General features: G+C 62.0%; 1 protein-coding gene across 1 annotated transcript in view; it reads right to left on the reverse strand.

Annotated features, from left to right (window-relative positions):
• LAMA5 (laminin subunit alpha 5) overlaps positions 1-7,548 on the reverse strand; it is a 51,014-nt gene extending 43,466 nt beyond the window's left edge. The window contains exon 1 of the mRNA XM_021712012.1: positions 7,291-7,548. Coding sequence (XP_021567687.1) covers positions 7,291-7,548 — 258 coding nt within the window. The remainder of the gene's footprint in view (positions 1-7,290) is intronic.
• Positions 7,549-12,186: the final 4,638 nt, after the last annotated feature.

Genomic DNA, 12,186 nt, shown 5'->3' on the forward strand with positions numbered 1-12,186 from the left:
CCTCTGCCCCCTCCCCTCCCCTTCCCATCTCCCCTCCAGCTCCCTCCCTGCTGGAGAAGGGAAAACAAAGGGGGAAGGCCCTCCCCAACAGTCTGAAGCTCAGGAGTGTCTGGGCTTCAAGGAGACCAGGTAGAGTGGTGGGGACAACCCCCCCCCACATCCTGGAGGAGAAGGCCCAGATGAAGAGCAGAGTTGAGGCTGTGAACACACAGGGGCAGCCATCTGCCCAGTGGTACCTGGGACTCACACCTCACCCCAGGCCTGCAGGGTCCACAGAGTCCTCGGGTGGAAGGGCAGGACCAGTCCCTACCCTGCCCCAGTTGGGCTCTGAGCTGCCCACTGGTCCTCTGGGGGTGACATCATGCCCCAGGGTCACCCACCACACCCTGCAGGGCCCTCATGAGGCATGGGGTCTCCCCCAGGGCTGCACAAGGCCCACAGTCACCCCACTTCCACCATAGCCCAAGTGTCCCTGAGGCCACTATGGTGTCTCCCATGGAAGGACCACAGACCCCTCGTGGCTCCAGCCCTGGGAGGGCACCCACTGCCCAGACTCCAGGTGAGGGTCAAGGTCCCAGGACACCAAGACACAGCAAGTCCAAGTCCTACCTTCCCAGAAGGCTTGGCACTGCAGGGACTGTCCAGTGGGAGCCAAGAGCCTTCCCAGGGTGGGGGGGACGCAGGCCTATTCATCCCTTGCCAGGCTCTGAGGTCATCTCCCACTTCCCTGTGGGTGGGGATCAGAAGGATGGCTCTGCCTGGCCGGAGGCGGGAGACTCAGCCTCTCCAGACAGACCCGACACCCAGCCCCACACCTTGGGTCCAGCAACCCTGTGGGCCCAATCCATAGCGTGCCCAGGGGGCGAGGCCCAGGTGCCCAACAGGGAAGGGTCTGTGTGAGGAAGTCGGGAGAGGGACACAGGCCGCTCTCAGAGAGCTGGCAGCAGAGCCCCCCATGGAAGGCCCCTGAGAGCCACCCCCGCCTTTCCCTGAGCACCAGGAGGCTGCACCCTATGAGGCTGATCCGCCCTCCCCCTCCCCCCGCCTCGCAATCGCATTTTTCCCAGCTGACAGCACTTGCACAAATATTGACTCGAAGACACTGATCAGCAACGTTGGGGTGGGGCACAGAACTCTCGCCCTGTCCCTGCTGGGATGTGCCCAATGATGAGGCTGCCGCCTGTCACTCAGCATCTGTCTGTCACACCAGGGCCCTAGACAGTAGGACCTCAAGGGCCTGGCCGGCTGCACAGATGCTGGAGGGAAGGGAAGTCTGTGCAGAGGGTGCCCATCTGCCCCCCACTGGTCACGGCTCCCAGGGCCACACCAGCCACCCTCGGTGTGACCCGAATGAGCGCAGACCTCTGACATCCCTGGATATAGCCCTTCCCCTTGGCGAGGGCTGACCTTTCCGCTGCTGCATAGTTCTGTGCAGAAGGAAAAAAATGTCTTTTAAAGCAAAAGCCAAGCAAAAGCCAAACAAAAGCCGGCAGGGTTATTTTTAAAAATCTGGCTATTTTGGGGGCAGGCATGTCTCCAGGACAGCAGCCAGACCAGGCTCTCCACCACCGCGCCCCCGGCCCCACGCCCAGCCCGCCCTGGGAGGGCCAGCAGGAGCCCTGGGAGCCCCAACTGGAGCTCGGGCAGCAGGTCCAGTGTGGGCTCCAGGCTCCAGTGGCTATGTGCACTTGCGTGGTCCCAGACAGTGGGAAGAGATACAGGATTGGGGTCAGGTGCCTTTCATGATGGCAGGAAGGTTCCAGAGCCTCAAAGGGAGAATGTCACCTGCCCCTGGAGTGGGCAGAGGGGGCAGCCATGCAGTAGGGACGCAGCAGAAGGCACTTGCCCGGGCCACTCCATACACAGGTATTGCAAAGACAGAGGTCAGAAGTGGGTGATGGGCCAGGGTTAGAGAGCATGACACGGCCTGCAGAGAAATGCTGGCGGGGACTCCTCAGGCCCTGGGGGTGATGGGAGAGGGTCACCCTGTTGACCAGCAATCTCCTGGGCTCAGGCAGCCACATCACCAAGGGGTGGGCTGCGGCTAGAACCCCGTGGGAGGGGAGGGGGCATCATTCCGTGCCTACACCCCAGCTCTGCCCTGGCCCATTTTGTGCTGGGGAGACCGGGCCGGGCCTGGGTGCTGGCTGTGCCGCCTGTCCTGGGGGTGAAGGCCAGCCCCACCCACCCAGCGGCCTGAATCCCGGGCGGACTGTGACTCAGCCCTGGCCCTGCAGGAAGAAGGCCCCACGCCAATTCCTGGGGCAGGAAGCCCCTCCTAACCCCAGGCGTCCGGGCTAGCGCCCTGATCGCTGCCCTCAGATAGAGCACTGGGCACCCAACCCTTCAGGTGCCCAGGTCAGCCATGTGACCCCCGTGTGAGTCCTGACCCTGCCTCCAGTCTTTGCCCATTCCCCCAGGGTGATCCCGTTGGCCAAGACCCCATCTGGAAGCCTTGATAACCACCGCAGCAGGGATCAGGGCCAGGCAAACAGGGCGTGTCCACGCAGCCCCCAGCTGGGTGAATGGGCATGGCTGTCCACACAGCAGGATGAGGAGCCCAAAACCACCCTACACATGGACACCATGCCCAGAGAGGGTGAGGTGGAAAAGCTATGACAAGCCCACCACCAGGGAAGAAAAACAAAAATACAGAATGCCCCAAGGTCAGGAGCCCCAACTCTGTGGGCCAAGCACCACCATCCCAGCCATAGGTGGCCCAAGCGGGGTGGAGAAATTTCCAGGGACATGCGGGGGTCGGGAGCTCTTCGTGTGGAGGGACAGGCACAGCGTCCCAGCCAGGAGATGCCCCGTACCTTAAGGGGCCTGGGCTGGATGCAGGCCAGAGGGCCATCCTAGGTCACAGGAAGTGGAGTTTATCCCAAGGGGACCCCTTGGACTGAAACCCAAACAGTTTAGTCTCTGCTGGGTGGTATAGTCAGCAGCCCACATGGAGGGTTTTATTTAAAAACAAACAGAAAACAGGAAGCCTCTGCGGCTGCCAGGTCTGGGGAGGACAGGCAGGTGGTGGGGTCTCTCTGTGTCCAGATGAGCAAGGGGACTGGTGTGCAAGGACAGGCATGCAGCTGCTATGGGACAATGCAGAAGATGGCCCACCTCCCTTCACAGCAGCCCCTTGGGCCACATCCTCCAGCCAGGACAGGTTGGGGGGAGGGTCTCCCCAGCTAGCCTGTTGGGCGGGGGGAGATGCCACCTAGGACCCACCACCCCCCACAGGGAGTCTGGCTCAAAGGCCACATCCGCCCCAGCCTGGCCCCTACACCTGTCCCGGCCACAGGGCTCTGTAACCAGATCCTGCCCAATTGTGCTTCCTGTCCTCCCTGGCCACCCTTGACTGTCCTGAGGTCCTGGCCAAGTGCCCAAGCAGACCCAAGCAGCCATGCCAGTGGCCATGGCCTCATAACCAGCAAGCCAGTGAGGCTGGAGACCAGTAGGCCACCAGAATCCCAGGCCCACCAACCTGAGGGTAGCAGGGCAGGCCCAAGGGTTGACGAGCCGGTGCGTGCCAGCCTCCCACGGGTGGGCCCGGGAGCCCAAGGCTCCTCTAGATACCAGACCAGGGCCTTGGGGACACCACACTGGTGCTGATCTGCTCATAACTGCTGCCTCAGTCTCCCTAGGTGCCTAGGGAGGACCCTCACGTGACAGCTGCCAGTAGCTTTACCATAGCTTTGCCTCTTCAGCCATCTGGGGGGACAACTGACCCTCCCACCCCCACAAGTCTACCGTCCACCACCCTTGAGGCACAGGCCCTCACTCTGGCATTTTTAGCATCCAGCCAGTACCACCCACCCCAGCCCACCCCCAATGCTAGCCCCAATGCCTCCACACCTGGCCCCCCATGACCCCATGTGACCCCCCACTGGCCCTCCCTGTCTGTCCTGTAGCTCTGAGACAAAGCTGTGCTCCGTCACCTGTGTCACCTGCACCACCTGTACCACAGGAGAAAACAGCCAGGGGCCTCCGTGCAGGAAGGGGTCCAGCCTCCTCACTTGGCCTCTGACGTGTGACCTGAGGACTGGCTGCTGCTGTGGAGAGCCCTTCCCCCAAGGCCAGGTCACGTGGTGTCTGAGCCAGCCCCATCTACCCCACCCAGCTCCATAGCCTTGGGTCCACTGGACTGCTATGTTGTCCCTGGGGGAATCTGGGAGGGCAGGGTGTAGGGCACCCACGTCAGGACCTGCCTGCTGAGCGCCTGGCCTGGGTACAGGGTCTGGGTGTGGCTCTGGGAATAGGGAGCCTGAGGCCAGAGATCCAACCACTCAGCTCCAGAAGCTTCCGGAGGACACAAGGAGACACACAAGAACCCGCCCCAGGGAGCCTCCCTGGCAGGTCATGGCCGGGACTGGCCAGGACTCAGAAACTGCCCAGATCACTTCTGCCTGGGGCCCCTCCTCTAGAGAAAGACCCCCCTCCAAGGCTGGGGCTTGGCAAAATCCTAGCCAAGAGCCCAGAGGGCCCTCAGGCGACCCCAGCTCCACAGCTCCCACAGAGACGGCCACCCCCCACAAGGGTGTGAGACCCAGAACATGACGCAGCCCTCCTCGCCACCTCCCTGGCCCTCCTGACCCACCAGGAACAGGAAGCCTTCGTGCCCAGCACCAGCCCCCACCCCCTTCCTAGGGCATCCGCTCCAGACCCCAGAACAAAGGCTGCTGGCAGCCTGCCGCCGGGGAGTGCCGACCCACGAGCTCAGCCTGGCCTCTTCATGGAAGCCCCAACCCCACCCCAGGACAGCCTGGAAGGACCTGCCCCAGAGCCAGAGAACCCAGAGAGGCGTGTTTCTCACCATGGAGCTGCCCAGCAACTCCAGAGCTCTCCTGCCCCCACCCCAGCCAAGGCTGGCAGCCCCTTGGCCAAGGCAGAGGCATGGGTGACCAGCCAGTCAGTAAGGGTGGATGAGTGGAGGGAGGGAGGGAGGGAGAGAGGGAGAAAGGGGTAAGGAGGCAGAAGAGAAGGGAGGGAGGGAGCAAAGGAAAATGGTGGAAGGAAGGAGGGAGAGAAGGACAGAGGGAGGGAGGGAAAGAGGGAGGGAGGGAATAAGGAGGGAGGAGGTAAGGAGGGAGGAGAGGAGAGAAGGAGAGAAATAAGGAAGATGGTGGAAGGAAGGAGGGAAGGAAGGAAGGAAAGAGGGAGGGAAGGAAAGAGGAAGAGAGGGAAGAAGAGAGGGATGGAGGGAGGGAGGGTAGGTGGAAGGATGAATGGTGGAAGGAAGAAAGGGTGCATGGATGGATGGGTACATGGGTGGGTAGGTGGGCAGATGGGTATGTGCATGGATGGATGGGTGGATAGGTAGGTGTGTGGATGGTTGGGTGGGTGGGTGGATAGGTCGATAAGTGGATATATAGATGGGTGGGTGAATAGGTGAGTGGATGGATGGATGGATGGATGAGTGGGTGGGTGGTTATATGTGTGCACAGATGGGTGGGTATATAGGTGGGTGGACAGATGGATGGGTGACTAGGTGGGTGGATGGCTGGGTGGGTGGATGGATGAATGGATGGGTGGATGCACAGATGGTGGGTGAATAGGTTGGTGGATGGGTGGGTGGGCCTTCATCCCAAACAGAGCTGGAAAGGGCTCCTTTTCCCTGTGGGTCATTTTACAGATCCTGAAACTGAGACTGAGAGAGGAAAGAGGCTCACAGAGTGAAACCTCTCTCTGGCCCAGGAAAAATCTAAAGCAAATTCACTCCAGGCCTGGATGTTTGCAGCCCAGTTCACAGACATGGAGACGGAGGCTCAGCCAGGGCCCCAGAGCCTGGAGTGGGCAGAGCCACATGGGTGGTCCAGGTGGGGGGGGGCATCTCCCTTAGCCCACCCATGGAGCATCAGGCACTGTGCCCACAGGTTCTGCAGACACCCTGATGTTGCCATGGAGACTGGGCCCTCTCCCCTCCCCCAGCCCCACTGGACTAGTCCCTCAGAGGAGGGGTAGGAAGAACCCACCTGTGCCGTCTTCCCACCCACCAGCAGTGAGAGTTCACACACATGCTTCCCATGGGTGCCTCCACTGCTGCACCCAAAATGAGGGACCCTGAGGTCCCCTAGGCTCTAGGGGACAGGACAAACCCAGACTTGCTGAAACCTAGGGAGATGAAGGGATACGGGCTGAGACCCACCCAGACCCCACCAAGCGGGAGCCCAGCCAGGTCACAGTCAGGCCAGGCCCTGCCAGGTGGGAGCCTGAGGCCAGCAAGCAGGAAGCCCCTCCCCAGATCTCCCCTCCTCCTTCCCCTTCCCACCTGGGCTGCTTCTCCGTAGGGCCCAGCAGCAGGCCCACGCCCTCCTGGAAATTCCAGGTGCTTGTGGAACTTGAGCCAGCCGGCCCACCCACAGGCCAGGCCTCCAGGTGGGGTCGGATGTGCTGCCTCTCAAGGCCAGCCCTCCAGCTCCACCGCTACTGCTTCCTGAAGACCCCTGGACTGTAGCAGGGACACAGAGGCTCAGGGGAGAGCAGAGACCCACATGGTCACACCCCAGGATGGCAGCAAAGCCCACCAGGACTCAGGGCTTGGAATGGACCCTGCAGCCCCAACTCCAGGGTTGGACTACTTCCGGCCCAGCCTCATCCACCTGCCCCCACCACCCCCTCCCAGGAAGCAGCAGGATTACTGGCCCATTTCACAGGCAGGACCTGGGGCAAAGTCACAAAGCAGCACGCAGCCTGTGCAGGAGCCAGCTCAGGAGTGAAGTGAGGGCCCAGACCTGGGCTCAGAGATGCAGGGGGAAAGCCCACTTTGGGGGGGCTCGCTCATCCCAGGAGGTGCCCAGCCCCACCCTCTGTCCTATGCAGGGGCCTTGAAAGCCAAGGAGGGCCCAGAGCCGGGCCTGAGAGCTGCTGCCTAACCCCGCCTAACTCCTAACTCAGTAGGCCCGGCACAGGTATCCCAGGAATGTCCACTTCCGCCAGCTCCCCTGCATTCCTGCGGCCCCTCCCATCCCAGCCAGGAATTCCTGAACCACCAGGGCGCCTGCCACAGAGGGCACCAGAGGCTGCTGGCACCCCCCCAGCTGCCCACTCAGTGCCCCTCACCCAAATTCTGTACCTTTGGAAACACCACAGCGCCCCTCCCCATGAGCCACAGAGATGCTGAAAGCAGCAAGGGAAGGTGTCCTGCTGCTGGGTCCGACCCTGCGGCCCTGCCCCGCCCAGCCTCCAGCCCAAACCTCGCCCAGGTGGAGGCTACCCTTCTGGTCCTGAGACCCCAGTGGGCCCCAAGGTCAGAGACGCAGGGGTGGGGGCTGAGGTAGGCAAGCAGGGACCCACCTGACCCAGGTCCAGGGTGACATTGACCTCGTTGTACTCCAGGCCACGGGACAGTGGCGGGCTCTGCCACCAGCGCTCTGTGCCGTCGATGGCGTTGCTCGCGGGGTGGGCCTTGTTGCTGTTTGCGGCTGTGCAGATGTCGCAGTACTGGCCCTGCCGGGGAACGGGATGGTCAGGTGGCTGCGAGGGGCCGAGACCCCCACCCCTTTCCTGTCCAGAGGCACTCTTCTCCCCCCAGAAAAGCCCTGGCCCTGCCATACCAGCTGCCCTCAATCCCTGCACCCTGGATGGCCATTCAACCATTTACTCAGCAAACACACGTTGAGTGCCTGCTGCTTCCTCTACTGGGGTGGCTCAGGAGAGATGTTCCTGTGTTAAGGAGGAGACAGGAGGATGGAGAAGAGGGACACTCGCTTTAAGTGGGACCATCACGGCAGGCCTCTGAGGAGGTAGCATTGGAGACCTTCTTGGTGAGGGGGCATGGGCTCCAGGCAGAGGGGATGCCAGTGCAAAGGCCCTGGGGCAGGAGGAACTTCGGTGTCAACAGTAAGTAGGCCAGTGTGCCTAGAGCCAAGGGGGCCAAAAGGGGGTAGGGTCCTGCAGGTCACTGCAGGGGGTTCAGAAGGATGTGGGCAGGGTGGGGTGAGGGGGGTACCAAGAGTGAGGAAGGTGGAGCCACAGAGAGGAGGACCATCCAGAGGCCTCCAGGATGGCTGGAGTGCTAGGTCCCTCCCCACCTTCCCAGCTAGTCCCTTATCCCCCACCCCTGGTTCTTTCCAGGGTCTTCCAAATTAGGGTCTTCAGAGAGACAGAACAAAACTGTCCCAGCAGCTCAGAGTGGAGGCAGCTGAATGGAGGCCCAGAGTGTAGGCAGTTGAGTGGAAGTGCAAGGGCCACAGCAGGTGAAACGTGAGCCCCTGGCTCTGCTGTTTCCAAGCCCTGGAACAGGGCCAAGTCATGGCAGCCGCAGAGCCTCAGTGTCTCCACCAGCAGAGCGGGGGTGGCACTGCACTTGCCTTGGGCCCTTGAGGACTAAAGGATCTCAAATAGAGGCTGGCGGCTGCCTCTGTGAAGGCCCAGCCACCTGCTAGGCGCCTGTCCTGGGAGGGGACCCAGAAAGCTCCCAGCAGGGTCCTGGCCTGCATCCCTGTGAGGGAGGGGCAGGTGCTGGGAGCCTGGTGTGGGGGAGGGGAGAGGAGGGGCCTGTAGGGCAGAGCTGGGCCCTGGCTGCCAGCCCATAGAGCCTGCCCCAAGGAAACCAGACCTGCTGTCCCTCACACAAAGGCAGCCAGCCCTGAGACTTGGCATCGACTGAGGCCCCAGAGGCCGGGTCTGGGAAACACGGTCGCCCCACCCCTCCCAGCTTCCCAGGAGGCCAGACCTTGTCTTAGGAGAAGGTGGGAGCGTGGGAGATCCCTGGCCCCAGTCCCAGGCCAGGCAGGAACAGAGGCCCCAGGCCCCCTACCCACAGGGTTGCCCTGCCTCTGCTGAGTGTCCCATGGGCTCCAGGACCCTGTGCCGCTGCCTGAGTCACCCCATCTCAGACATCTCCCTGCCTGGGGACTCTGTGCCTGCTGCTCCAGATCTCAGTGCAGATCCTACCTCCCCATGGGGCTGCCAGCTCCACTATCCAAGAGGTGGTCCTGCAGTCTCCCCAGCACTGGACCAGACCTGGAAGCACCGGCCATCTGGGATTAGCTTGTCTACCGCCTTCCGGGGTCCCAGAGCTCTGCAGTGCAGCATCCACACCTGCCTCATCCCCAGCCTCGTCCCCAGCCCACTGCCAGAGATGCACCAGGACAGAGGACACCAGCTGAGAGCCAGCATCATGGGGGTTACAGTGCTGAGCTTGACCGGTGACCCCAAACTGGAACCTGGGGCTTGGGGTCCAGGGCCTGTGGGCGCTGCCGAGGTGAGAGGAGGAGGGGCTCAAGAAACTTGCTGGCAACACTGCACACATCGTCCTGGCCAGGGTGAAGGTGGGCGGGGCTTCCATGAAGGTTGCCTGCTGGCCCAGACCCTTCCAAACATCATGGGGAGGCTGAGTCGGAGGCTGAGATGGAGGGTCAGCCTCCTGTCTCCCAGGAGCCCGGGGAGAATCTGCTTAGCCCCTGCCGGAGACAGAGTGGGTCCGGAGAGTCAGGGAGAGGCGGTTCTGGCTCCCACGTCTTGGCCACTCACTAAGCAGTGGACAGGCTGGGGAAACCCGGTTCCCCCACCCCTGCACCGCAGGGGGTCCCATGAGGACAGAGCTGGGAAGCAGTGGAGGGGCCGACAAGGACTTCCCCTTGCTACTGAGCCCTGCTTTCCAGTTGGCCAGGCCAGAAGTTCTCCGAGGCCCACCTGAGGCGACCAGGGCTGGCCAAACTGCCCTTGGCAGCAATTTTTACCAATTACCATCCAAGGCATAATGAAACTTCTCCATGAGTCAAAACATGGCAGATTCAATTTGAATGGGAAAGAACCCCAGAGCACACATCTCTCAATGCTAGCCTCCCCACAGTCTCCAACCAAAGGCCCCGCGCTGTCTCCTCTCATTCCTTGTCTCCAGATGCCCAGCAAGGCTCACCCCAGGCCTCCAAGCGGGACACTCAGTTTCTGACCCACCTCCAGAGGGTTTCTAAGAGCCGCTGGTCCCTGGGCCCCTGGTCCTCAGCGACCCCACCCTGCTGGCACAAGATGGGGCTCCTAGGATGGATGGAGGTGGGCTTCATCTCCTGGGCATATCCTGCACCTGCCCGCCTTACCTCACCCTCCACTCCATTCCAGGCAGCCTACAAGGCCTATCACGAGCCCAATCAGTGGCTGGGGCAGCAGCTCCAGGAGAGGAAGGAGATATCCAAGGTCTGCTGGCCATGCTCAGAACTTCAGCCCACAGCCATAGAGCAGGGGTGCTAACTGCCCAGAGCTTCACACTTTCATTTTTATTTTTGAGTCAAGGTCTTACTCTGCCACCCAGGCTGGAGGGCAGTGGCATGCTCATGGCCACCACCTAGGCTCAGAGGATTCTCCAGCCTCAGCCTCCTGAGTAGCCAGGGCTATAGGTGTGCACCACCACACACAGATAAATTTTTCATTTTTTTTTTTTGTAGTGATGTGCCCAGGCTAGTCTTGAACTCCTGTGCTCAAGTGATCCTCCCACCTCGGCCTCCCAAGGTGCTGGGATTACAGGCATGAGCCTCCATGCCCAGCGGCTCTACACACTTTCCAAAGGAGGCTTCCCCCTCTTGCTAGACACCAACTGGGCAAGGAAGGTCAATGATCTGCTCCAGGCCAGTTCTGAGGCCAGTAGTCCCAGTATGAAGGCTTCCTGGGCTTCTCAGGTCAAATTTCGACCTGAGAAGTTTGAGGCAGGACCATTTTATAGACAAAGAGCTTGGGGCCCAGAGGGAAACCATACAGCTAAGGAGAGGCAGAGGAGAGCAACTTTGAAGCCAGGCCACCTGGGCCAGGCCTGTAAGCCCTATAAGGAAATAATTACTACCCCTAAGGGGATAGATCCCAGCAGGCAGTCCTTGGAGAAGGCCAGTGGTCCCCAGGCAGGTGGCACAGATAGGGAGTAGGGAGGGGTAGTCTGAGGTTCCGAGGGAACCTGGGGCCTCCCTGCTGGAGTCACCAGGTCCCCTGCAGTAGGTCTGGGGACATCCCAGGTGCTCCTTCCTGAGGCCTGGCCCCTGTGAGGTTAACCCATGCAGTGGGGGTCCCTCCCAGCTGGGCCCTGTTCCAGCTGTGGGGCTCCAAGCAGGTGTGTGCATCTTCCCAGGGCCCAGTTTTCCCACCTGAAGCGTGGGCCTGAGACCTCCCACCTCAGAGGCCTGTGCTGGGCTTAGAGGAGGATGCATGTGGCCCAGGATGGCACTTCTCAGCTCCCTCTTTACAGGAAGGCTGAGGGTGCGGCAGGAGGGCCGGGAGAGGGCCCAGCTCAGCGACTTCATTCATTCCCCAGCCTCCAGGCTCCTGGGTCCTCTTCCCCATGCGAGTAAATCCACCCTCCAGCTGCTCTCCCCTTCCCTGGCTGCTCCTCTCTCCCCAGCTGCCCCCTCGATCCCCGCCCACTACCCCCCCCCCAGCATGCTGCCCCCTCACACCCTCTGCTCTCCCCCTTCCCCACCTCTCCTTCTAGGAAGGTGGAGGGAAGTCCCTGGAAGAGGCAGTTCAGGTTACATCTGCTCTCAGGGACCCTAGACTTTCCCATAGGTGAGGCAAGGTAGGGAGAGGGGCTTGGAGTGTTTGTGGGGAGCCCCTGGATCAGAGCCGCCCCCCAAGGCTGACCCCAGCCTCAACCTAAGTCCAGGGGATCCCAAAAGCCTGCCTTCCAGGGCAGGTGTCTATGAGTGAGGTTCGCTAACCAAACCCACCTACAGGCTCATGGCTGGGGAAGCATACCCCCAGAGGATCTTCAGGGACTGAAACTCACCTCCCCTGGGAGACAGAAGCCTGAGGACCCTCCCACCTGAGGGTCGGCCCTGATGGGAGCCACGTGTTCCCAGCCCCGGTTAAAACTCCGGATTCTGGGGGTCCCATTGAGTCCCTGGACCCCTGGTAGAGAGGCTTCAGTCCTAAGCTGGGGTGGTAGCTCCTGGGGCCCCCATCACCACCGCAGAGGAGCCGGGCCCCTCCACCCCCATACCGAGGCCAGCAGGTTCCAGCCTGTCCCGGAGGAAGGCGGAGCTGCCCGCCCCCTCCCCACAGGCAGCCCGCGGCGGGGCCAAGTCTCGCCCTCGCCGGGATCCCGGACTTGGGGCCGCCAGGGACTGGGCCCTGCCACCCCTCCCGCCCGGATCACCGCAGCCGAACTGGACCGGCGCCCGGCCGCCCCCGAGTCCGTGCCGGGACACCGTATTCCGCCTTCCCTGAGGGACGCGCAGTTTCCCGGCCGAGCTGAGTGGCCGGTGG

Source organism: Carlito syrichta, unplaced genomic scaffold (genome assembly GCF_000164805.1).
Source record: "Carlito syrichta isolate Samal-C Ts95f unplaced genomic scaffold, Tarsius_syrichta-2.0.1 Scaffold303013, whole genome shotgun sequence".
NCBI classification, from domain to species: domain Eukaryota; kingdom Metazoa; phylum Chordata; class Mammalia; order Primates; family Tarsiidae; genus Carlito; species Carlito syrichta.